This window comes from Dermacentor silvarum, chromosome 1, assembly GCF_013339745.2.
Source record: "Dermacentor silvarum isolate Dsil-2018 chromosome 1, BIME_Dsil_1.4, whole genome shotgun sequence".
Taxonomy (NCBI): domain Eukaryota; kingdom Metazoa; phylum Arthropoda; class Arachnida; order Ixodida; family Ixodidae; genus Dermacentor; species Dermacentor silvarum.
Genome location: NC_051154.1, coordinates 41,043,238 through 41,068,995, shown reverse-complemented (window position 1 = coordinate 41,068,995; position 25,758 = coordinate 41,043,238). Strand labels below are relative to the sequence as shown.

Below are 25,758 nucleotides of genomic sequence, written 5' to 3'. Positions count from 1 at the left end.
GATAATTGCGACAAAAGAGATCAAAGCGGCTAGCAAATGACGTGGCTTGATACCAAGATGGCGTTGAGCGCACTACGCAAACAAAAGACAGTCCTTTGTTTCGTAGTGCGCTCACAGCCATCATGAGTGAACTTTTCCAACTCGCCTAAATCATCACCTTGACATCAAGCGTTGAAATCTATGACTTCACTCACACGTAGGGATTCGGAAATTTAGATGTGTGGAGCACGAAGCTTATATTCTTTGTCCATTGCGCAGGTAATTTGGTACCACAACACACAGCCCATCAAGGAGTCCGAGCGGGTGCGGCTGCTGTTTCGGGGAGACAAGTGCTCTCTCTTGTTCAACGGCATAGGCACCCAGAACGCCGGCACGTACCGCTGTTCGGCGGTCAACCCTATGGGCAGCTGTTACACGGAGTGTAAAGTGCGTGTGCCGCTCTCCGCTCCCGTGTTTCTGGAGCCTCTTAGAGATGTGACCACGGATGAAGGCTGCCGTGTGGTGCTCACTGCCAAGTTGTGGGCGCCGGAGCCGCCCTTCGTGCACTGGTTCAAGGATGGCAGAGAACTGCTGCCCAGCCCGGATTTCCAGGTATGACAGACGTTACTTTTGTCGCCTTCGCGAGACTTTGATGAGCCGAGTCACTTTCAACTCATCTGCGCGCATCACTGCAGGTCAGCCACGATCCGGACGGAACCGTGAAGCTATTGATTCCCAAGGTGGCAGGCAACAACAGCGGCCATTACGAAGTGGAGGCCAGCAACCCCGGAGGACGCACGCGCACGGGCTGCAGGATGCACGTTCGCGAATCTCAGGTAGCCGCTTGATTCCGCCAAACTCCTGAGCAGGGCGCAAACGACCACTGTCTTCTTTCTGTGCAGAAGGCGGTCCAGGCGGCTACCACCCAGCTTGCGGTATCGAGGACATCGAAGCAGACCGTGTCCGTGTCCAAGAGTGGCTCGGAGCTGCGGCTAGCCCGTTCGCTGCCCTCCGAGTTGGTGGTGCAGAGCGGAACCAAGGTGTGCCTAAGCGTGGCCAGTGCGCAGCCGCCCGGTGGCCAGTTGACTGCCTCATGGTTTCGGTCGGGTCAGCCTATAACTGACTCACCAGACTTCCGGCTCACCCGGTCACTGGAGAACGTGGCCGGAACGTCACTGGCTGTGTTCAGTTTAACCATCTCTGAGGCCTTCCCTGAGGACTCTGGCGACCTTGAAGTGCGCGTGCAAGGTCCTAATGGCGTTGTGACCGCGAACACAAAGCTAGTGGTGCTTGACGAAGACGACGAAGGAACTGACAACGTGCAAAGACGCGACGAGGGCATCCAGCAAGCGAGCGAGGTGAAAGTGTACGAGACAAAGGTGCCTCGATCGGGACCAGGAGACTCGACTGGCTTGGCTTTGTCGGGAGACCTGCAAATGCGCGTGACTGAAGTGACGCACGTGAACGAGATGCCGCCGGAGGTGTCGGAAGAGACTACCACGAAAATAGTGGACAATGCAGGTGCCAAAGACAAAGTCACAGAAGAAGTGACCCGCCGAGTGACCAAGAGAGTCACTGAGATTACCAAGACCCAAACTAAAGAGGTGAGGGGTCCCTTGGTCTACAAATGGGAGTTTCGCAAGTAGCAGGCCTACCTGGGACGCCGTGCTTTCAATGCGGCGTCCCCTTCTAGTTTCCTCCTTATACTTGCTCGGCTCAAGGCTGGCATGGAGACTGTCCCAAAGGCACCTTTCTTGTCCGTGCTTTCTGGTGGTGCTCTCCGTTGTGTTACCTGTCTGTATGGCTGCCGCTCGGAACAGAGCGCTCTCCTTCCTTACCCTTGGCCGCCCGTCCTTAAGTGTTTGGTGTAGCATGCTCGTCACAGTGCCTTGACCAAAACCGAGAGAAAATAATCTTCACAGTTGTAACGGTGACATGAAATAAAGCCATGCTTTGTGTTCAATATGTGTTGCATGTTGTCTCCTTCCCATCTGAAATGAAACGTGAGCACCTTGCACACACGTGGCTGTCGCTTCCTTGCGCGCACGTAGATGGGCCTGCTGCTTGCGGCACAATGTACATAAACCAAGCCTGATGCACAAACGATCGCGAGCGCCTTTCTATGCCGCTGTTCGGGCGACAGTGGTTGATGAGTGGAGCATGGCCGCGACGGGGTCCCGTTTCCGTTGCAGCTGAGCACCAGTCGGGCCAGCCGCGCGGCGGGGCCCTTGGGGCGCGTCGAGCCTATCCCGGTGGCCCCGGAGCCCAAATTCGACATCCTGGAGCCCAAGTACGATGCACCGCTGCTGGGCAGCAGGCCCATCCGCGCGCCGCCGCCGGTGCAGCCGGAACAGAGCCGACCGTCGCTGTTCGAGCCGCTCTCGGTGCGCACCAGCTTCTGCCTAGAGACGGGCCAATTCCAGAGTCCGCGCTCCATCATTCGCACCAAGACGGCCAGCCCCGTGTGGAGTCCCAAGAAGAAAGCCGTGGTAATCGCCGAGAACCCGGCAACAGGTCAGCGCGTGTCGGCGCCCGTCTTCCTGCAGGTGAGTGGTGCCAAACACGCAACGACACGTGCCAGCGTCCCGGCGCTCGCAGGGTCCCGAGGACGTGTACGCGGCGCCAGGGCAGCCGGCGACGCTTCGCGCGCTCGTCACGGGCTGCCCGGCTCCGCGGCTGCGCTGGTTCAAGGACGGCCAGCCCGTGCACGGGCCCGACCACGTGGTGGGTCAGCCGTGCGGGCCGGCCCCTTGGACCGCCTGGCTCAGCATCCCCGAGGCGTTCCCCGAGGACTCGGGCGTCTACGTGTGCACGGCGTCCAACCTGGTGGGCAACACGAGCGCCTGCTGCAGGCTCACCGTCTTCGGTCAGTTGCTGTCAAGGGCGGCCTATTCCGGGAGCGCCGCCGCCGGGCGCGCCCTGATCCGCGGTCCGACGAAAAAAGGCTTTGACGGCCACGCGACCGGAAACATGGTGTGGATCATACGGCGCGATGACACCGTGGCCGGATGATGCGACTAATCGCCAATATCGTGACAGTGACGCCGAAAATACGCGCCTTAGTAAACACCGGTCGAAACCCTAGAAATGCCGGCGAGAAACTGCGGCCGCCCCCAGAAATGCGCTTCCAAAAATGGCGGCGGCGTAAGCTTACACCGGGGCAAAAATAGGCGGGAAGGGGGCGCTCTCCGCGTCATTTCCTGTCAGGGGCGCATGCGTCGGGGAACGGGAACGTCCCGCTAGCTAATTCGGGACCAGTGTCTGGAGATGCCTCTCCGGGCTTGACGCTCTCTAGACTCCGACTCGAAACGGTAAGTCCACATCGTGGACCGCTTTAAAGTCTCCCTGGGACCGGCTCGAGGCGACGTCAAAAGTGCTGGCCTCGCCTCGCGCGCGGTCCACAGAGCTCGAGTGTGTCTTTGACTCCGGTGCTCATTCCTACCACTGCTTGCCTTCCAGAAACCGGGATGGTCGTGCAGCCGGCCCACACGTAAGTGCCCATACTTTTTTCCACGAGCGAGGCTCGCCGTGCTTTGGCATCCCAGGTCGCCCTCGGATGCCTCCCGGGTGCGACCTGCGGCGCAAAAAATCACTGCGAGTCGGCGCGCCCCGGCTCCTTTGGCCGGTGTCTCGAAATAGAACAGCCGCTCGGCACCAGCTGGAAGTCCGGGGCTTGCATGCACCTCGCCGATGCGGACGTGAAAAATACGGCAGGCTGCGAAGTGATAGCAAAGGCACGCTATTTCTATGCCCGCTCACTGCTTCTTTGACTGAAACCGAAACCCAGGACATTCCTTATTTCTTTTTTTTTTTCGCCTGTGGAGTTATACTTGCTACCTGTAATATAACTTTGCCGAGTTCCAGCTGGTGTTAGTGGCCTCCCTTCTTTTGGGGCAAGTGTGCGTTTTTTTTTTTTTCGCTAGGTGGCGTAGGTGGTGCAAGTGATGCCACCGTGAGTTGGAATAATATTCTTGAACAAAATATCCTGTTCCCATTTCAACGGAACCGTGCACGTTTTATCTGTGCCACCTGGATCTGCGAGAAAGTGTGCAATGTCTCGTTATGCGCAATTATACTAGCTCGTGCTTGATGGGGTGTCAGGATACTGGTCATGCCAGAGCTATTCTTTTCCGCTTTCGAGTCGGTGCCAACGCTGCCGCGATAGGGTGCCGCCTGCTGTTAGCTCCCCTAGGAGACGGCTGTCCGACTTGCGTGCTAAAAAAAGCCGAATTGCGCAGCTCCACAGTAGTCTTACTGTTTTGGTCTGGATGCGTCATTCCCTGACATCGTCTCCTGCTAGCTCAGCGCAGGCGACAGATCTTCCAACAGGTCCGCCATCTTGTCTCTGCAGCCCCTGTTTACACAAGCGAATAGAAACATGTTTTCAACAAAGAATGCCAGCAATAACAAATAAGATGTAGGCAGAAATATCTAGGGCAGGGCATGATTTCATGACACGGGTTTTCTCCCTGCACAATGCGACGGCGTTCTTCTAAATCTATTCCTTCCACAAGCTACACTTAGGAAGTCCGGGAAAATCAATTAACTGAGTTGAAATTAGACTGGCGTTGATTGCTTATTGTGCGTGCACGCAGACGTATTACCCTGAAGCCAGTTTATGCTCAGCAGATACCAAATCAAATGTTTTACTGCGATCCTTCGTGAATGCAAGGACATAGCTCAGTCACGTGAATATTGTGTACTCGACTCAAGTTTAGCTGATTGCTTTCTTATATAATGAGATAAGGTGCAGTTTTGCGCTGACTTTTCCGACTTGAAAGATAGCCCTCGCCTCCACTGCCGACAGCGACAGCAATGACGCAATCGACTCATTATAATGTCGACAGTGAATAATGAATGTAATGAGTGTTCCTGGTAACCTTCTGACACCCGCATAAATATTCAGTTGTTCCATTGCGAAAGCGCATTCTGTCTCTGTCATTGGCATGCCTTTGAGTCGTTTGAGGCCAAGTGCTTGAATGACTTACATTCATGATTATTTTATTGTATTCTCTTGTTAGGTTGGTGCACTTGCCTAAATAGATTGTACTTCAAGTTTTATTTTCTGGAAATTAGTTAAATAACGAATCATTAAGGGGTAGAATATGAGCAAAGAAACGCTGCATGTCTCCCGACTTGTAGTTGCTGTAGTTGCTTGGCATGAAGAATGTCACGTTCTGTGTACCACAGATCGACGTAATTTTGGTAATTGAGAATCATGACCTATTATTCGATGCTAAAGCGTTACTACAGAGCGACGTAAATTTTAGCAATGAAGAATCATGGCCTATTATTAGACGCTAAAGCGATACCACAGATCGACGTAAATTGTGGTAATTGAGAATCATGGCCTATTATTCGACGCTAAAGCGATATTCTTCTCGTCCAGCAGCTAATAAAACAAAAATTATTTAACCACAATAATTAAAATGATTCGATTTATGATCAAATATCCTCGTAACTGGTGTGTATTCAAGTTCACTTCACACTTTTCCATCGTGAAACTTGGCGCACGGATATTTGCTATACTTGTTAATTTTATTTCTATTCTTTACTGCTATTTTAATACATTTAAGCTATTATATGTTTATCTGTGTGCTTGACAAAACGTGCAACTTGCAAATAGCTCTTCCTACGGAGGACGTCGGCAAGAATAAGCACCATAAACTGTTTTTTTGAAATGTTGCCTTGGCGTTAGCAAGACCGCGTGCTCATGCCACAAGCTGTCCGCCCCTGGATTGGGCGATCATTCGTAGCAGCGGACGTTTGAAAGCTGTCCTAATTAGATGCTTGCGTTCTGCAGTGCGCGCTTAGTTCAGAAACGTACATCCTACGGGGAGGTGTCAACGGTAGCCAGCGCTAGCGAGTAGATGAGGTGGACAGACAGAGAGGCAGTGAAACTACTCTTGTTCCACGTGGACGCCTACGCATTGCAACATGCGTTGATTGAACTAGCGTCAGGTCGTAGGGTGCACTTTACTCACCCTGCACACGTGAGCAGTTATTTATAGCTCCCACAGATGCAGTCGCCACCAGTGCGCAGGCATTGAGTTTAGTCACATTGCAAATTATTTTGTCCGTTAGTTTGGACGCCATTAGCCAAATTATTTGGCTGCAATCTTATTGCGTCCTAGATCCCATTTCAATGGCGAAAAAGGCATTACTTAGTCGGTTTTGCAGGGAGCCGATTTGCTAGGAAGTCACAGAAAACTTAGTCGCACAAAAAATTTATGGCAGAGTTCTCTTGGTTAAAATTTTTTTTCTGGTGGTTCGTAACAAACGATCGCTCACATGTGTGACGACCTCGGATGTACTTAATTATGCTTGTTCGTCGGCCTGTTCCATTCATCGAAAAAATGCAATGGAAATATTTATTGTGGTCTTTCGCTAGTAAATTGACTTCCTAGAAGCATCTGTCAATCATCGCGCACGCAGTCTGATTAGACAAGATTCTTCTTGCAATTTTACTGCGGCGCTACGACTTTTCATTCTGAATTTTATGACAGGCGTTCGATCTCTTAATTTAACGCTCTCAATAACCTGTGAAATGAAATAATAAATTGAAAATTTTATGCACTATATAATGTCCTAGGCCATTAAAAGGCGCTTAAGTCGTAAGTACATAGCGTTGACCGAAACCCGGCATAGCACACTTTACTGTCCTGCTGCACACTTTTGGCAGTGGTGCTTGATTGTTTCAAGTACGTGGGAGGTCGTCGCTCTTGTGATTGTTCATTCCGTGCACAGAATTTTCCATTGTTCACCCCTTCTACAAAACAAAATGAAGCGAGCGTAGGGACATAAATTTGTGACAATCCTTTGTTTACATAATCACATAAACATACCGATACATCATGTGTCATAGGAATGTGCAGTGTTGAAGCTTCTGTGCTGTCAAAAGCGACGTTTTTTATGTACTTCAGTAGAGCGTTACCAGCATATCCATATGACATAATAGCTGGAGGCAATTTGCTTCCACAAGGGGAGTGGCAGTAGGCTCGCTTATATATTTATTTGTCGACGCCTGCTAAACACAAAACCAAATTGCTTCGCAATTTACAGACGCCCGAGCTCACCAGTCATTGCAGACAGGTTTCCCGTTTGTAAACAATAGTTGAAAGGGGGGGGGGGGGGGGGGGGGGGGGCTCTGCGACGCGGTGTACAAGAAAGCGTCCAGTTAGGTATACAATAGCAGGACTGCGTTAGTAAAGCCCAGAAAATATGTAATCTTCGGCAAGGAATCCTTTAACAAAAAAAGTATGAAACATATCCTTTGAAATTTTCTGTCAAGATAACTTGTAGCTGCGCTAATTACGCCTACAAGCTCATGCGCGTAGGTCACTTTTGGGGTAAGGCCAGCTGCTTTTCCAATGCGCCCACACTGACGACAGCACCGCCTCCTCTTCATGATGTCACGCTGCTCAAGTGGCCCACAGCCGAGGCTTCAAAAAAAAAAAAAAATGGGAACCCTTTCGCAATTTGAACCATAGAAGAGCTGATTTCAAGCTCTGTTCTTTCATAACGCTGTACGGTGAGGCATGGAAACTCGGCGTGCACCCTGTTCGAATGCGGGCTACGGTGAAAAAACAAAATTCAGATTAATAGGTGGGGTGGCTCCGCATTAATTGTGAGCTTCTGTAACGTGCATCCAATGCACGGGCGTTTTTATCCCGCCCTTATCGGAATGCGGTCACCGCGGCCGGAAATCAAACCTGCGACCGTGTGCTCAGCAGTAGAATGTTATAGCCACTGAGCCAGCGCGGGGGAGTGTGCAGCAATGGATCGAGTGGCGATTCGCCAACGTGAGGCACCTCCTACCGGGACAGCGATGGGGCGATGTTCCTTGCTCCTCTAGTCAAGTCTGAACATGAACACGGCAGCTGAGTTAAGTCGCGTTGCCACGAACGCTTTTTTTTTTTTTTTTTCAGCAGCCAACAAATCACTGCGCGTCGCTGCTGTAAGATCGACAGTTACAGGTCGAGGTCTTAGAGCGGCAGCCGTCAGCTAAAATGTGACGTGTTGGCTGTTGAATGGTGTTGCGGAACAAAGCAGTGAAGAGGAAGTGTAGCTACACCGTTGTAAAAGAGGGAGAGAGTGGGAGGGGGGGGGGAGCGGAATGGGAGCTCGCGATTTGGCACCAGCGCGGCATTTTCAAGATAGCAACATTGTGTAAGCAGAAGGAAAGGATCGTCACTATGAGCTTCCGTCACCACGGAGATAATGAAATGGAGTTGAAATTAGAGAGCCGTCCTGGCGAGCGTAGCTGCAGCGCACTTCCTAGAAAGCGAAATGTTGGGACACTGTCAGAAACTTCGTGCTATGAGGGCCAGACGCCGTGAACGTCGGGGAAATGTGGAAATCACCTTGGCGGAACTTGGCGCAGCGAACCTTGCGTCCGCACTGCCTTCGGCGAGCACCGGTGACACAGAGCACTACGCATTTCTTTTTCACTTCTTGATCATCTCTTCCCGACGCACCCAAAATGAGCGCTCCCTCATCCACACTTTTCAGAGCCTGGCAGCTCAGCTTCATCTACTGTGCCTGCCGCGCGGAATAAAGTCGCCTGCGGTGTTTTTACGCCGTAGCTGTCGTCACTGCTAAGAAAAAGATAATTACTTTTGTAACAAGTAAAATTAACTGGATAAAAAAACTGAAAATTTGCCACGAATGGTAAAGGGGAGATAAAAGATCACTTTGCTTGATTCAAGAGATTTTGCCGACGTAATATATTATCTTAGGCAGAAAGCCGTTCTCCTAGCTGCACTCAATTGACGTCATCTATGGTCGAGCACCGTATGGTTGCTCAAAAAAAAAAAAAAAAACTTACTGGTAATACGCTTCGGAGAGAGAGAAAGAAATAAGTTATGAAACGACAATAGAAACGCATCACAAATAATTATATATATATATATATATATATATATATATATATATATATATATATATATATATATATATATAAAGCAACTTCAGTTTATTCAGTTTTAATGAAACTTACGATACCACTGCTAGTTTTTAACTCTAACGGACGCACAAATCCCCAACTAGCACGTGAAATTTCAATTTTGTAACCAGCGTGCGGCTTCCTTGACAATATGTCGGCCCTTCGGGGGCAAGTCTTCCCGGGCTTGCATTATTTCACAAACAACTTTTAAGATATCGCTACGTACCCAACAAAGATAGCGAAATGTATTGTTGTTCCAGGCATTACTTGGCCACTGCAGCTTTTGCGATAATCCGAGCAATCTGTAACTCAGCGTTTTGAGTAAACTTACGGACAATGCCGCGGCCTATGAATTTTAGGATGGCTCAAAAAATCTGCATCTTTCTTCTGCACATAAAACCATCCGTCAAAATTGGCTGATAGTTTTGAATAATATTAGACATTTGAACAAAGCACTGCCATTCCCTGCACCCTATATATTATTATTTTCCTTACTCTTATGTCTTTGTGCACAGTGTGCCTTTTTAGCGATGTTTGAAGTCAAGAATAGATGCTAATATATCTAAAGCTGACAAAACTGCTGCGCTGACGTTTGTTGGTCAAACAAAAGATAATAATCATTTGACCTATTACCCAGCTTTCTTTAGCTCCCCTTCTTCCTATCTTCCGTTTTCTGTGTTTCTGTCTCCTCCTTTCTGAAGAGTAGGCAGGCGTTGTGCCCCTTCCGGTAGCAGTTGCCAGCCTTGCTTCTCGCTTTCCCTTTCCTGTGTATAGTGTTTTCAAATCAAATAATAATAATAATTAGCATAGTGGTCAAACGTATAAGGAAACGTTAGCGTATAATTTTACTTAGGCGGACATTAAATTTTAATTAAGGTTCACTAAATGCGGGAACGATGACGCATTTTGTTACCACCCCCCTTTTTTCACGTGATATAAATAGTGGCCTCGATTTGGCAGTAAGAAACGTAATACTGCACTATCGTTTTATCATTTAAAACGTAACGAGTGAACGAAACAATGAGAAATGTTTAGGTCCAGTTGCTTAGCTTCTAAAAGTACATAAAAAACGGGGGAAAAAAAGACTTCGAAAAGAAGAGCAGGAGCAAAGTTACCGGACTGGGACCCTTTGTTTACACAAAATAGCAAAGACGTGAACAATCACTTCGCTAGCACGCACAGTAATCGCACCTAAACGCATATTTTCAATGCCGAAATACACCGCGATAGCGTAATTAAGAGACACTTTTTTATATATACTTCACGAGGCGCACTGCCTTCACTGCCTGCAACGATGGCGTCCTCACAAAGGGGTCCGTAATGATGTCAATTTGGCTCAAGGAAGTTGCTAATACCTGACGTTCGCACGCATCACAGGGTGTGTTATTCACGTGTAAACGGCGGCAAGTGTTGCACAGTGGGCCTCCAGTCACGTGTTGTGTCTGTACTTTGGTTATTTTAGATGGGAGCTGGCCATATGTCACGGTTTGGCAAGTGATTGTTGTTCTTCGTTTTCAAAATAAATTTTATTGTTTCCTTAGTGGTACATATATATATGAGATGTCATACAGAAAGAGGTACCACAGTTGGAAACTGCAGCGGACACCTCTTATTCTTAGTTGCATACGAATACAGTAATATAAAAGCGTCAATTGCGATTGGAGATTTAAAAAAAACGTTTACAGAAGTTATGCAATGTTGAAACAGTAAAACTTCACACATCTTAACACAAAAGCTGTATATGAATCAGTAATCAAAAGACATGGGCAAAAAAAGTACATAGGAGTAGGGACACAGTTTACAAAGTTTCAGTATAAGTTTGATGATACGATGATAATGTTGGCGAAGATTTTAGATGAGCCGTTAGTTTGCCGTATAGTTGCTGCGCATATTTGGGAGTGTGAGATTATTCTGTAAAGAAAATGTAATATAGTGTTGGGGTTAGTGAGACTGTTTCTGTCAATTACATAATTTAAATGTGAATTTTTAAGTAGGTGATATTCAGCAATACCATGGTTATACCAGATAATTTTATTTAGTGAGAGCTGGTTTCCGTCAGTGAAGATAGGGGCAACATGAGCGCTACAAGGAGCCGATGCAATGATACGAACAGCGTGATTTTCGATGTGCTGCAATAGAGCTGCATGGCAGCGGTGTGCGGGAGACCCCGTGAGCCGATACAACAATTTAAATGGCTATAAATGAGATGCATTTTTCAAAATGAGAAATATAAGTGATGAATATTTTCCGCACTTTAGGAAACAGTGCGTTCTGCTATTATTTACGGCTATAACGCGTTGAAGAAAATGTCCGTCCTATTTTAGAAGAATGTGAGCATGTTCAGTGATTGTATTGCTCAGAGAAAGTAAGCCGCCGGGAGATTGTAGGAAAATAGAGAGGACTGGTACCCTACGCGAAAGTTTGTCCCTTCCCGCATTTTTTTTTTTTTCTGTTTGTGCTTGCTAGCGTTTTTTTTTTTTTTTAATTTCTTGAGGAGCAAAAAAGCACCGAAAGATCGGCGTTGTGCGGACATTTTTTGTCTTTACGTGACATCATTTTATTTGCCCACGCCGTACACCGTGTCGCTTTGATATGTACGACCGACCCCAAGTAAATGCGGCGCTTGCCTGCCTGCAACGTGGCTTCCAAGACTCCGTGGCCCTGAGTACTCTAAGGACGCTTTGCTAAAAAGAGGGGAGCCGCGCGACCTCTGCGTGCGCGACGGAGGATGTGGAGGGCCGGGGAGGCAGGAGTGAAGAGGAGGATGGGTTGACATCAAGGTAGAAGGGCGCGTTCCTAAGATTCCTCCTATTTAGTTTTTTTTTTTTTTTTTCGCGCTAGTGGATAACTCATCAGCTACGCGAGGCCTTGCCTTTGTGCCGACGTCGTAACTGGACGCACGTTTCATGCCTTCGACACGCGGCCGTCACACAGGCCCTTAAGAGAGAACATCCGCTCATGCAAGGACGCCTGGCACGCAGCTGCAGAGTACAGTTGGCATTATTGCATTTTTTTACGAAAAGGTTAGCATCGTATTGGCCTGAGAAGCGTATTTGAAACGGCGATGGCGAACGCGAAATGTACGGCTTGGCTATAGGAGCGATTTTGTGACCAGAGTAGAACACACTCGCATGCACATACGCACACGCACACACACACTCACACAAAGCTCCCCTCTCCCACAGAGCGAGAGAGAGAGAGAAAAGGGAAGACATTTTTATTGCCGTAATTTTAAGGCTGCTCAGATAGAAAAAAATATCTACAATAGCTGTAACGGCAGCCCCATATATCTTTTTTTCTTTTGACTTTTTCTTTTTCTTTTTCTTTCTGTATTCGCGGGGCCCAGCGCAGCCACCCGCGCTGGACGAAAAGGCCCGTCGTCCTGAAAGGGACACGTCGACGCCCGCCTCGGCTTGAGCTACACAGCGCGGCGGCCCGGTCGCAACATGCGAACGCGCGAGGGTGCGGCGGTGGCGGGCCGGCGTCTGTTTTTGGCCCGGCGCTCCAGATACGTGTTTCCCGGTGGCGGGGCTGGCACGCGAGTCAGCGCAGCAAAAACTTTGAGTCCGCGCCCCGGGCTAAACTTGTGGCGGCGGCCGGCTGGAGCCGCGCCACGGCTCGCGGCGGCCGCTGCAGGGGCGCTACTGCGTTGCATAACGGGCCGCTTCTGCGCAACCGCCAGCGAGGAAACTGAGACCTCATTGTCGAAGGGAACCCTATGGACACGATGTACTCGGATTGATAAGCGCTGAGGGCAGCTGTCGCAGTCACGCCGCAGCACTGGGCGAACCGATACAGTCCGTGGATGCACTGCAGAATGCAGTACACTCCTTAAAAGCAGATAGAACACGACCATATAGTACTTAAATGCAATGTATTAGGACTGTACATCTCGAAGGAACAATAAAATCGCTTCTAACAAAATTCTTTGACTCTACCGGCTTAACCTCCTGAGTGACTACTTGTAAATTATATTGCCCATTGCCTTCAGTTCTTCTCAGAATGAACCAGGATGCGATTACGAAACATATTTACCCAGGATATGAAGTAAGATGTATGCGGAAAGTGCTTTAATTATATTCTTGCTGCCAGCTTTCGAGAAAATCGACTAGCTTGACATGGGCCGCAGTGTCATCACAGACAACGATGAGCAACCATGAAGTGCTTCTTGAATACCACGAAATTACCTAAAAATCTATCATGCAGCGCCAACACGGCAACCTGCCACACCATGTTGCATCTTCATCTATGTGTTTATGCAAAAGAAAACCCGTTTTACCATCTCAAACATGAGGCGATAGCTGGTTTGTCCACGTAGATGGAGTTGGTGCTTCTGGTATCTAAAAATTATGGGGTTTTACTTGCCAAAACCACGATCTGATTAAGAGGCACGCCGTAGTGGGGGACTCGGGAATAATTCTGACCACCTGGGGTTAACGTGCGCCTAAATCTAAGTACACGGGTGTTTTCGCATTTCGCCCCCGTCGAAATTCGGCCGCCGTGGCCGGGATTCGATCCCGCGACTTCGTGCTTAGCAACCCAACACCATAGCCACTAAGCAACCACGACGGGTGCTTCTGGTATCTAGGAGTGGCACTTGAACAAAATATTTGTTTGACGTTCGTAGCATGCCAGTCAGTAATAAGAACCGACATTGAAGAACAATTACGTCCCTGAGCTCTATTCAGGTCTCAGGAGGCTAAGCAGCCGTGCGAAAGCCATAAATAACGCTAGGTCCGCGTTTAGGGTGGCTGGTCGTAATAGTCATGTTCCCAGAAATACACGACCTTTAATTGGCTTTGAGAAGTCGTTACATATCGCTCGCGTGCTACTTGTCACATGCGCTGTTTTAAATTTAGCACGGAAGTTTCCTTCTATTATTACTGCCCGAATGTACTAATCCGTGAAGCATGACATCAAGTAAACAGTCAGATCGGAAACGAACACGTACGGACGCAAAGTCAGGCGGTTTGCGTCCGTCGCCCATCCATGTTGTCAGGTCAGGAAAAGACCTGTTATAACAAGCAAGAACAGGGGTGTGAGACTTGAAAACACAAAGAGTTTTACGTTCAGTATTGAGAAATTTAGCAGAGATATTCGCAAATAAGGTGCGAATGCCAAAAGAGAGTGATCGTAACACAGCTTTAGCTTTAAACAGAGCATCGATTCTTGGGCGCGCTCCCGCGTCATTCCTCAGTGGGGAATGACGGACGACACAATTTGACGAAAGCGCTCCGTCGGCTGCAGTCCGAGACCAGTGATTTGGCAACATGTACGCGGCAGCGCGCAAGTGGCGCGAACTGACGTAGACATCGCCGGCCGGAATCTGATATGACCGGTGTTCAGGTCGAGACGTTTTGGGAACACCAGCGTGGCACTCGCGAGAGAAACCTCAAAGAAAGAATCGCGGGGGAGGAGCGGTGGGTAGTGACTCACGCCCGGCTCTGCAACAGTACGAGTGACGACGAACACTTTTGTCGGCGTGAGTCACGCCTCGTTGGTCTTCTTCTGTCACCATAGTTTCCTGCCTTGTTGTTGTTTTATTTTCTTTGGGAGCGTCCACTTCGAGCGCATTTCTCAGGCAGCATTCCAAAAAACTGCGGGATGTGTGACCGCGCTAGCAATCGGTGTTACTATAAGTAAAGGTTGCGGCATCATTTCGTCTTGAGGCGGGTCTTAAGTTGAGCCGCAAGCGGCGTCGCACTACAGACACGCGGAGTCAACGAGGCGATGTGGACCAGCGCTGAGGGAGACGGGCAGGACTGTGAAATGTGTGTCACTGTTTCTCCGCTTGGGAACGGGAAACGCGAGTGTTTGAAGTGATAGATTGCGATACTTGAACCGGCTCTAGGGATCGGGGGTACTAAACAAACAAAAAGGCAACGCAATTTTATAACAGAAAATTAAGTTATTGATCTGTTATTTGAGATTTTTTTTTCACGGTGGCATCTTGGTGAAACTCGTGAGATGCTTAGGGTGACGTTCAACCGCGGTGTTCATGTTGACCAGGCGATACACGTCACACATTGGGCTGCTGCATGGTTGCACTCGTGGCAAAAAAAAAAAAAAAAAAAAATGAAGATGCACTCAGTAGCTCGCAGAATCTACCTCGTGTAAAGTAGCGTAGAATGTTCCTGGGCTTGGCACGGTTCCGCGCCCCTGACTAAGACTTCAATGAGCAGCCATGGCCGAGCTAAACGCAACTTTTCAGGAGCAGGCGACGCTGTCTCACGCCTTCCCTCTTCACCTCTTTTGCAGGTGGGGGCCTCCGAATGCCAGCCCGCCCACGTTCGAGCCAATCACACAGGGCGGCGGGCTGCTGTACGAAGGATCTGATGCCAAGTTCCAGGTCAAAGTACACGGGAACCCACCTCCCGAGGTGGTGTTCACGCGGCGGGGCATGCCGCTGCGCAACGACCCGAGGCGTCAGGTGACTTACGACCCGACGACAGGCATCTGCTGCCTGCACATCCGCAACCTGACAGCCGAGGATGACGGCGACTACAATTGCTCGGCCGTCAACATTGCGGGCGAGGCCTCGCTTACCCTTACCATCCGCGGTGAGTGCGCGGCCCCGCAGCTTCTTCCGCGTGGGCGAACCTTGTACGCATCCCGGTTCTTCGCTGCTAGTGGTAAACCACGAGTGAGCCGCGACGGTCAGCTATAAAAGTGCTACGGCTGTCGCTTTATGAGAAGGGGCGGATAACGGCTGGAGAATGGAGGGTAGCGAGGTGGAAGTAGCCACTTTGCTACCTTCCACTGGGGCACAAAAAATACCTCTATCATGCAAAACGGGATAAGTGTAACTATCAGTAGCGCACCAAGCGCACGACTCCTTGCGCTACAAGTGAAGAAAACAAATCAACAAGCCACACTTTTCATGACATTACATGATCCTATGCTATTGAGAGGAAACGCATGAATGACCTCAAGCTTGGATTAGTTGAATGAGCTGATGGATCACACATGGCTTACGCAATGAGCTGACGAAATTTCGTTCCTTTCCGTTACAGCGGCGGCGGCAGCTGTTATGCGTGGTCAGATGCAACAGATGACGACAGTTCAAAGGACGCAAGTCATCGATTCGAGGACACAAGTGCAAGATGGCGTTTCGCCGATCCACTACTTTGCTGGTCACGACCAGGTAAGGCTTTCTTGGGTGAGCGAGACCAACGACGACAACAACAAGACTTAGGAAAAAGAACATTCTGTTTAGGACGAGTGAGATCATAAATTTGGCGGATCCTGGAAAATTAGTCTTCCAATATACAAAAACTTTTTACAGAACGTAGAAAAAAAAGGCCGTGATTGCAAAATGCGCTAGTAAATGTTTTCCGCCTTATACACACCAAGGCGTGTCTGTCTCTTTTCTCTGCTTTACTATAACTGCTACATGAGTGAAAAATAGGACGTCACAGCTATAACATCACACTCATGCATGCTGCCAGATACAAGGATGCGTGTACAACTTGGTCCCGCCTTCATGTCTGAAGATGCAAAGGCTCATAAAACATGGGGACAAAGTAACAGAGCGCAAGCTCATATGCTGCTGCGTGAGACAGCATCTGCTTTGAGTGGGCTAACTTCGCGGTTCACGTCGACTTCATCGGTCGTGTCAAAGTCAGGGAACAAAATTTGCACTTGCATCAGAGATAGTTATAATGTACATTAGTGTTGCGCACAATGCTTCATTAAGCAGGCAAATGTCGTCATGTGCGTGCATCTTTTGTGTGATTTGAATATGCTGACCACTAGCTGATCGCTGTTGTGAAATCCTATAACATACACTTGATGAGTCCACAACAAGCATAACAATTAAAAAATGTTATTTTGTGAAGGCTGAATAATATTGTGCACCAATCCGACTAAACTGACAACGTAATGTGTTAGGCAACTATACTTATGCGCGTGCGCATGTGATGCATGTCCTTCGTGCTTATGTACGGCTACGCAGAGCCTAATAGCCCATGAATGGGTACGTGTTCGTACTACTCGCAGACTTTCAGAGTGGACACATTCGAGTACCGGCTCTTACGCGAAGTGGAGTTCCGGCAGTTCCTGATTGGACGCGAGCAGGCTCCTCAGCCGGCCATACCAGGCGCGCCCATTTCTGCACCTCAAATTCAGGCACGACCTCGCAACTCCAAGCTTCTGGAAGGATCTGATGCCACGTTCACAGTTAAAATCGCCTCCAATCCTCCAGCACAGGTAAAGAATCTGAAGCACCTTTTCCTGTTCCCCATTGGAACTGCGTCTGTTTCGTAAACGCAGGTGTATTGGTTCCGAAACGGCGAGCGCCTTCAAGCATCGCAGAGGGTGATCATGGAGCAGCAAGGCTCGACTTACATTCTCCGCATCCACATGGCTCTGCCTGAAGATGCTGGCTACTACACAGTCCTCGCAGAAAATAATCAAGGCTGCGTTGCCTGCTCTGCGCACTTGGTTATAGAATCTATGCCTAAGGCGTAAGTGACCACAATTTGGCTCAAAGTACACGCTGCAATATTGAGCTGCACGGCCTGTGTTCCATGCAAACAGGCTGAACGTTTGTATGTTATCAACATGCCTCCGCATTCTTTCGTTTGCAGCGAGGAGCCAAGACAGCCAGACTCATCCAGTTTCGTTATGACAGAAACATCACGAACGCTCAAGCCCAGCTTCATCAAAATACCCCAGGACCAGGAGGTCACCGAAGGCAAGATGGTGCGCTTCGATCTGCGCGTATCGGGACGGCCATTCCCAGACATAACATGGCTGCGGAACGGGGTTCCCGTCAACGACGACGCCACGCACAAGCTGCTGGTTAACGAAGGAGGCCAGCATGCACTCATGATTACGGCGGCATCCCGGGAGGACGCCGGCACGTGGACTTGCATCGCCAACAACAAAAGCGGCGAGTGCCGCTTCGAAGTACACCTTGTGGTCATCGAAAAGGAGCAGGTGGTGGCACCCAAGTTCGTCGAGCGCTTTCAGTCACTCAACGTGCGCGAGGGCGAGTCGGTGACGCTGCACTGCCGTGCCGTGGGTACGCCGACACCACGCATTACCTGGCAGAAGGACGGCCGACAGGTCCACTCGCAGCCGCCCGACCTTATCATTGGTGAGTGCGCCTTCTAGTGTGGCATCACTCACCACCGCTGTTCGAAACGCAGCCGTCACTGCCCATTTGCAGCGTACCATAGCGTGTATTGCACGATGTTTGCTTTTTGGTTTTTGCAGAGACGCAAGAAGGAAGCTCAGCGTTGTACATGAACCGTGCCACCGTCTCAGATTCGGCGTGGTACCAATGCACTGCGCAAAACCAAGCGGGTTCGACGGCGACAAGGGCGCGACTACATGTGATAGGTACGCTAATAAAGATGCGCCTCTCGATAAACTATATTGGACAACGTGGTTTTGCTACTTGTGTGACAGTCGACATGAATCGCTAACGAATCGAAAAATCTTGCCATGCTCTTCCTTGCTCATTACAGCTGAACCGAAGAAGCACAGCGAACCATGGTCGCTTCACCTTCCCAAGCCAAGTAAAGTTATATCGCCCGAGTAAGTACAGGCACTATGTTGGGGCAATTTAAAAAGAACAAATAAAATACTACGCCCCCCTTCCCTGTCCGTGCCACAAGGTACAGCAGGCTTAATCCAATTGTACATTAAAATATTAAGGGCATTAGTCATATAAAGAATCTAGAGACAAGAAAAGGGGGGGTGGGGGTTGGAGGGGTCGGGCGTTCCATCATCAGGGAATCCACCGCGAAGGAAGCGGGCCCGGCAAAATGGCAACGTTTATTTGACAGATGTGAATACAATAATAATGATAACAATAGGAGTCTAGGGGTCTTGGAATCTTGGCTCACCATAATCTTGACTCACGAAAAGTAATAACAGAGAGAGGTGTTTGAAACACGAGGAATAAAAGTGTTGAGGCTGTCGCCAACTTTCAGTTTTCTTGTGACCACCGTGCAGGAAGTCGCCACCGCGCGAAACCATCTGGCTGCGTCACGTGGAGCGCGCCTATCAGCCAGTGCGGGGATCGGAGGACGAGAGGGCGCCCCAGAAGCCGGCCTTCACTACACACTTGCAGGACCTGATCTTGCACGAGGGCGAGCGCGGACACCTCGACGCTAGGCTGATCCCCATCGGGGACGAAACCATGATCATTGAGTGGTTTTGTAACGGACGCCCTATTGAAGCAAGTGAGTGTACAGCAGTCCGTAATATGTGTTCAAGAAGTACTTCGTATGCTTCGCGCACTATCGTGCAAAATTTTCCGGTCGCTGGGGAGTGTGAAACTATACGGTTACCACATTGCTGTGTAAGAGAAAAGTATGTAAACAGACCTCTCTGTTAAAGTAATACAATTTTTGTAATGATTATATGCACCACAGCGTCTGCCACGCAAATGCATGCACTTTGTCTTAGGGCGATTTTATTCTTTCAAGTTAAAGTGAATTTTTACTCTTTATTTCAGGCTCCCGTGTAATGACCACGTATCGCTTTGGATATGTGGCGTTGACGCTTCTGCATGTCTATCCTGAGGATTCTGGCGTATACGTCTGCCGGGCAGCCAACGAAGCCGGAGAGGCGACGACCACGGCCACACTGCGATGCACAGGTAAGCTTACGTTTTCTGTGTCGGTGTTCTTCAATATTACTTGCCCTGTAGTGCAATCAGTGACTCCTCTCCACCAAACCCCCTCTTTTTTCTCCGCTTATGCGCTACAGCTCGGCCAGCAATCGAACGCAAAGCTATCCAAGAGGACAGTATCAGAGCCATTCAGGAACTGGAAGATGCCGAGAAATACTCCCGACAGATCTCCATCGACGAGACCGCAACTCTTACTAAGCCTGTATTTATCAGACCACTGAGCAACAAGGAGAACCTTCTCGAAGGTAAAGCGCACTGTTTACAATTAAGAGCATGAAGTAGATTTAGAGTGGCTGGGCTTTTATTTAAAATATGTTCAACCGTATGAAATAACTATCCATTTCAAACAGCGTTGACTTCGGTTGCAATCGTATAGTACCCTTGCAAAGGAGTGACTAATGTACGTATTTCTATCTGTGACAGGATCGAACTGCCACTTCGAAGCGCAGCTGACTCCTGTAAACGATCCCACTATGAAGGTGGAATGGTACCTTAACGGCCAGCCGCTGACAACAGGTATTTATTTGCTACAAAAGCTTTTGAAAGATCCCACTTGCATGCAACCTTACGCGTAGATTGCAAAGCCATTTGCCCCTTTCACTGGAATACCGCGTGCTTCCTCTGCTTACCATGATGCATATTGCAAATTTACAGGCTCGCGCATCAACAGCGCTTTCAGCTTTGGCTACGTCGCCCTGAACATCATGTCACTTCGTTATGAGGATTCCGGAGTGTACATGTGCAGGGCCACTAACGCCAAGGGAGAGGCTGTCTCTACAGCGACCTTGAGGGTGAAAGGTGAGAGGCAGTTCTTCTCACCGGTGTTGCGATGCCAGTCGGCGTCTTCGTAACTTTTCATTTCAACGTAGCTCCGCCTGCTTAAAGTCATCAGAATTATTTATTTGATGGTTAAAGCGAAGCAATAAAGCAAGTCAAGGTAACTCGCTTGCTTAAAAGTAGCAACTCGGCAGGTAATTTCAAGCTTTTTCTGGGCAAATTTTCAGAGTATTAATGGGGATTCTTTCCGCGTAACCGATCATTTACAATCGTCTGTTTTCTACGCATAATGAACGTGGACAAACTTGTTGCGGCGCCAGCGAACTTACCAAAGAAAAAGGAATACACTTCAGTCCATTTCCGCCGCCCTTCTGCGTCGTTAGTGCAACTGAGTACCATGAGAAAACAGTGGAAATATTGTTTCAGTCCGCTCGACTTATGGCTCATTTTTTGTATACACCATGCATGCTAACGGGAGTGATTCCAGATGCACTCTTACTGAGAAATGTGGAACTCTGATGCCAACGCTTGTTGTTTTGTTTATTTCTCAGTGCAAGGCCTTGTCACTGGAGACTCGGGCATTCCCGAGCAAGAGGCTTACATACGAAAGACGCAGGAGCTGGAAGCGTATCAGATGGCCCAGCATGCGCCTAAGGAAATAATTTTCGAACCGGTTTCAACTATGAAGCCCAACTTCAAGACAGGTCTAAGGGATCAGCTGAATGTGAAGGAGAACATCACAGTGCACTTCGAAGCTCGCCTCGAGCCAAGCGGAGACTCGTCGATGCGCGTCGAATGGTTCAAAGATGGACGTCCACTGGAAGCTAGTAAGTGCAATATTTAAACACAAATCTTTAATCACAAGTTACGAGACCCTTTAGTGACAGCTGTTACCAGTTGGCATTGTTCTCAGACTGGTAACATAATGTGAACATTACAGATTACATTCCATTCCTTTCCAAGCATTAAGTAGTAGCAAGTCTTGCTAGAATTTTGATCTAACTGGTTACATGACCTTGTCTCTCTCCATTAGGCTCTCGAACTACGACTTTCTTCAACTTCGGTTACGTTTCTCTCACAATTCGCGGAGTCGAGGCTCGCGACTCGGGTGTGTACACCTGTCAAGCAACCAACTCCATTGGCTCAGCCACTACGCAGGCCCGCCTCATCTGCGTGTGTAAGTAGCCGTGGAACGAGCGCAGCGTAGCGCAGCGTAGCGCAGATCATCTTTTTATTCTTGCATCAAATTTTACAAACTTGCATTGCAGCTCAAGCGTCAATTGTTAAGGAGACGCAGCACCCTGGTGGCCTACAGAAGATCCAACATCTGGAAGATTCCTCGCACTATCAACGATCCGAATTCGAAGAGGTAAATTCCTCGCAGTTGCCTTTCCGACAAAACAAAGCTGACATTGTATTGTTCCCTCCAATCTAGGTCTCCATAAAGGAGAAGCCAAAGTTCACACAACCGCTTCAAGGACCCAATGCCATAAAGGAAGGTCAGAGCGTCCACCTCGAGACTCGCCTGGAACCAATGGGTGACCCCAACATGAAGGTTGAATGGTAAGCGTTTTTCTCAGCACGATCTTCATTAAAGCATGAGCTCCCCAGACAATGGTACATATTGCCGATATTTTAAAAATACATCTTGGTAAAGACGACGTTCACAATAGAAAGACAAAACAAGATGCTACTATCAATTGGGGGATCATATGGTACCGCGCTGCGGGTCAGTGCTGTGACCGCGTTAGCAGATTAGACAAGCCAGGTTCGGCAGTTTCAAACTGTCGTCCCCGACAGCGGACATTTTTTCGAAACAGTAAACAAGGAACGGACGAAGGAATGAATGAAGGTGACAAACCTCTGAAACGGAATAGTTGGGACACGCGTCCACAAGCTAAGTTGCAGTATTAATAAACTTGCGAAAAGCCATGGCGTTTTTGCTGCATTTTCAGCCCGTAATAAGCTTCATCCTCCTTGCTCCCGGGAAACGGGTAAAAATGGCCGGGTACGCGTGTGCATCAGAAAATTCCGTACGAGCTTTGTACTCTGGGGGTAGCTCACGAAATCACAGTTACATGTGGCAATTCTTCTGAGGAGAAACCTGCCAGACCTTGAATGAAAAGATAAGACACCACGGTAACAAACTACGCAATAATGAGAAGGGCACCTTACATGTACTGCAAAAGTGCATATTATATATGTTCGTCATAAGCTAGAGGTTTTGGAAGGAATAGAAACAAGGAAGCGTTGTAAGTAATATTTTAAAACGCGATAGCTGTGTGAGCCACACTTCAGTCACATTGTACAAGTCTGAGGAAAGTTTTTTTTCTCCTTCTCCTGCTGTGATAACAAGCAAATGTTGAACTATCGCAAATCTACGAAGTGCATATGCATGTTTGTAGTATCATGCCGGAATAAAATTCGAATGAGTAGAAACAAAGCAAATACAGTCGAACGCATCTATAACGAACGCCTTCACAACGAAGTCATCTATATAACGAAGGAATAATTCTGTCCCGGCTTTATTGTGACTAGTGTGGTGCGTGACCTTTACAACGAGGTGACCTGTATAACGAATGATTTCGGAGGCACCAAGCACTTCGTTATAAAGACCATTCGACTGTAAATCCTATGCTTAATTATACTTGACAATGCGATATGTAATTGCGGTCTAATCGGGCGTTGTGCTGGAGCCCCAAATTTAAACGTCTGTGAAAGAATGACGATGATAAACCTTGGCGAATTGGCAAAGGGAAATGCGCCTTGTAGTCGGATTTCTCAAGCTCGCGTTTTCTTCCGGCGTGGTTGTACACGTACGAGTCCCTGCGATGCATCTCTGGACAGATGGTAGTGCCGCCTTTATCCAGCTTTTGTTTCCGCTGTAAAAGCTTTTTGTTTCATCTTACATAAAGCTTCTTATTAAGATAATACGTGCCAGAATGCAAATGCTTATAGAGTACGTTTTAACAGGTTCCACAATGGTCGTCCACTGGCTACTGGCCATCGCTTCAAGACGTACTTTGACTTCGGATACGTCGCTTTAGACATTTTATACACATTCCCTGAAGATACTGGCACCTTCGAAGTCCGTGCCACCAACAAACTTGGAACGGATATACTGAAGAAGGAGATTCACGTGCAAGGTACGCTAACAGTGTCTCTTAAATGTACGTGTGTTAACAGCCCTGTTCGGAGTGTTTAGGTTTCGTTTTCACCCGCTTGTTTTCGTAGTGCGTCTGTGTGCACACTAAATGTCGCCTATCATGTGCTGTTTCTAGCGAAAGCTGCTGTTGACACAAGCGCCATCCACGAAATGGGGCTTGAGAAAATTGAGTACCTTGAGGGGTCTGGTGTCGACCACAGCGGCTACCACATCGAAGAAGTAACAAGGACTAAACCTTACTTTAAGGTGCGTATTCGCGCAACAATCGCAGTAGCAAACATTCTGAAGTGGAATATGTGCCCATGCAGGTTCCCCTTAAAGATCCCAAGGGACCACTGAAAGAGGGAGAGTCTGTTGTAATGGAGTGTGCCATTGAACCTGTTCAGGACCCCACCATGAAGGTGGAATGGTTTTTCAACGGCCGCCCGCTGCCAACTGGTAATTAGCAATATATCAAAGTCACTGCAGCAAGTATTTAATTACGCGTTAATAAGCCGGGGATGGAGAGAAAATTTACGAGCTCCATCTTTGTACGCTTACAGGTCATAGGTTCATTACGAAGTACGACTTCGGCCGGGCATTCCTTCAGATCTTAAACCTGGTTGCAGAAGATACCGGACAGTACACTCTGCGAGCGACCAATCATCTTGGATCTGCGCATTCAACCTCATGCATCAAAGTTATCGGTAAGATTAGCAAAGCGTGCTGTTTATTTCAACAAAATTATTTCTTTCTCTCTCAAGTTAAATGGAGGACAATAGGCGAAGGCACTAGAAAAGGTGAACCATTTCGTATAACAATCTAAAAAATAATAATTGGCTCATTTGTCGTTCTTTTCGTTCATTTACTGTGGTAATGGCGCCTATGCTACGAAGCTTGGTGGCAGTACAGTAGAATTTATACGTTTCTCATAAATAGGCCAAAAAGTACCTAGCAACTGCACCTTTCTTACTTTCCCCTTGCCTGTATGGAGGAGCGAACTTTTGCCAATGCTTTCGTAGTATTCAATATGCATATATGATGAGCAAGGGGCCCTGACAGCTCTTACTATCTTTTTAACAGGCAAGTCAGGTGTAATCACCGAGTCGCAGTACCCAGAAGGCTGGGAAAAGATCCAGCACCTGGAAGACCACTCGCGCTACACCCGCCAAGAGCACCAAGAAAGCATCATCACCCAGAAACCCACATTCAGCCGACCGCTGCATAACGTGGAAACTGTAGAAGGCGCCAATGTACACCTGGAGTGCCGGCTGCAGCCTGTTGGCGATCCCACCATGCGGGTCGAGTGGTTCAGGAACAGTGTGCCTATCAAAGTCGGTGCGTAAGCCTTTGGTATCCTACGTCGGTCAAAAAAAAAAAGCGTTGGCCTGAATGCTTGACTAAACGTCTCGTGTTTCACAGGACATCGATTCAGACCTGCACACGAGTTCGACTACGTTGCCTTGGACATCCTCAGCTTCTATCCAGAGGATTCTGGCATCTACACGTGCAAGGCTACCAGCTCGCTCGGTGAAAATGTGACATCTTGCAGCGTGAACTGCTTCGGTGAGCACCTCAATTGCTGCTTGTGACTGCCTTTGTCACACAGTACGCTAGTCAAATATCGCTTTTTACAAAGCCCACTAAACCCTGCTGTCTTCGTTTCATTTATACTGCGCTGCGTAAAATCCGGTTGTACCTGTTCCGAGGTGCCTGCACTGAACTGGCTAACTAGCCCAAGAATGGGTAAACCAGAGCAATTTACTTTTGTGGCTTATGCGTGGCTGCAAGTCCAGACTTTTTTCCCCCGCTTGGGTTGCCACGCGGCATACTTAACGTTATGTAAAACGAAAGCCTCGCAGTGACTACAGCGTATAGTAGAGCTTGAAAGGGCTGCGCGCTGCTTAGTAAGAGAAGACGCGCCGATGAATACTGGACCCATAAATTCCTGTGAATTTCATCGGGCTCTTATAAGAAAAGCGAAAACAGCTTGGCGTCAATGGTGCACTCAGAATGCTGGTTGGCATTCAGTCGTGCTTGCTTTGAAAGACCAAAAACTTATTTGGCAAATATTTCTGCGTCTAGAAAAATAAAGAATAAACTGCTAAGTATCCTTAGCTTAATCGTTGCTAATTCGTTTTGTAGGCATGATGACGTCATTTTGTAGAAAAAAAAACTATAGAAGCTCCTTTCCGCATAGAGCTCTGTTTTGACAGGTGACTACTCATAGGTAGCCAAAGCGCGCTTCACTTACGTTATCCTTTCCAT

General features: G+C 48.4%; 2 protein-coding genes across 2 annotated transcripts in view; both read left to right on the top strand.

Moving 5' to 3' along the window:
• The window catches only part of LOC125945226 (uncharacterized), a 49,611-nt gene extending 47,667 nt beyond the window's left edge, over nucleotides 1–1,944 (top strand). Inside the window, exons 24-26 of the mRNA XM_049666849.1 lie at nucleotides 259–591; nucleotides 675–815; nucleotides 882–1,944. Coding sequence (XP_049522806.1) covers nucleotides 259–591; nucleotides 675–815; nucleotides 882–1,625 — 1,218 coding nt within the window. The 3' untranslated portion in view covers nucleotides 1,626–1,944. The remainder of the gene's footprint in view (nucleotides 1–258; nucleotides 592–674; nucleotides 816–881) is intronic.
• A 1,221-nt stretch (nucleotides 1,945–3,165) lies between these two features.
• Nucleotides 3,166–25,758, top strand: part of LOC119436594 (titin-like) — a 215,517-nt gene continuing 192,924 nt past the window's right edge. The window contains exons 1-24 of the mRNA XM_049666848.1: nucleotides 3,166–3,290; nucleotides 3,439–3,469; nucleotides 15,182–15,483; nucleotides 15,937–16,067; nucleotides 16,922–17,131; nucleotides 17,195–17,388; nucleotides 17,512–18,023; nucleotides 18,143–18,268; nucleotides 18,397–18,466; nucleotides 18,887–19,116; nucleotides 19,392–19,535; nucleotides 19,646–19,813; nucleotides 19,992–20,084; nucleotides 20,223–20,366; nucleotides 20,897–21,172; nucleotides 21,379–21,522; nucleotides 21,614–21,714; nucleotides 21,781–21,908; nucleotides 23,319–23,491; nucleotides 23,627–23,757; nucleotides 23,820–23,949; nucleotides 24,054–24,197; nucleotides 24,574–24,828; nucleotides 24,913–25,056. Coding sequence (XP_049522805.1) covers nucleotides 3,447–3,469; nucleotides 15,182–15,483; nucleotides 15,937–16,067; nucleotides 16,922–17,131; nucleotides 17,195–17,388; nucleotides 17,512–18,023; nucleotides 18,143–18,268; nucleotides 18,397–18,466; nucleotides 18,887–19,116; nucleotides 19,392–19,535; nucleotides 19,646–19,813; nucleotides 19,992–20,084; nucleotides 20,223–20,366; nucleotides 20,897–21,172; nucleotides 21,379–21,522; nucleotides 21,614–21,714; nucleotides 21,781–21,908; nucleotides 23,319–23,491; nucleotides 23,627–23,757; nucleotides 23,820–23,949; nucleotides 24,054–24,197; nucleotides 24,574–24,828; nucleotides 24,913–25,056 — 3,973 coding nt within the window. The 5' untranslated portion in view covers nucleotides 3,166–3,290; nucleotides 3,439–3,446. The remainder of the gene's footprint in view (nucleotides 3,291–3,438; nucleotides 3,470–15,181; nucleotides 15,484–15,936; nucleotides 16,068–16,921; nucleotides 17,132–17,194; nucleotides 17,389–17,511; nucleotides 18,024–18,142; nucleotides 18,269–18,396; nucleotides 18,467–18,886; nucleotides 19,117–19,391; nucleotides 19,536–19,645; nucleotides 19,814–19,991; nucleotides 20,085–20,222; nucleotides 20,367–20,896; nucleotides 21,173–21,378; nucleotides 21,523–21,613; nucleotides 21,715–21,780; nucleotides 21,909–23,318; nucleotides 23,492–23,626; nucleotides 23,758–23,819; nucleotides 23,950–24,053; nucleotides 24,198–24,573; nucleotides 24,829–24,912; nucleotides 25,057–25,758) is intronic.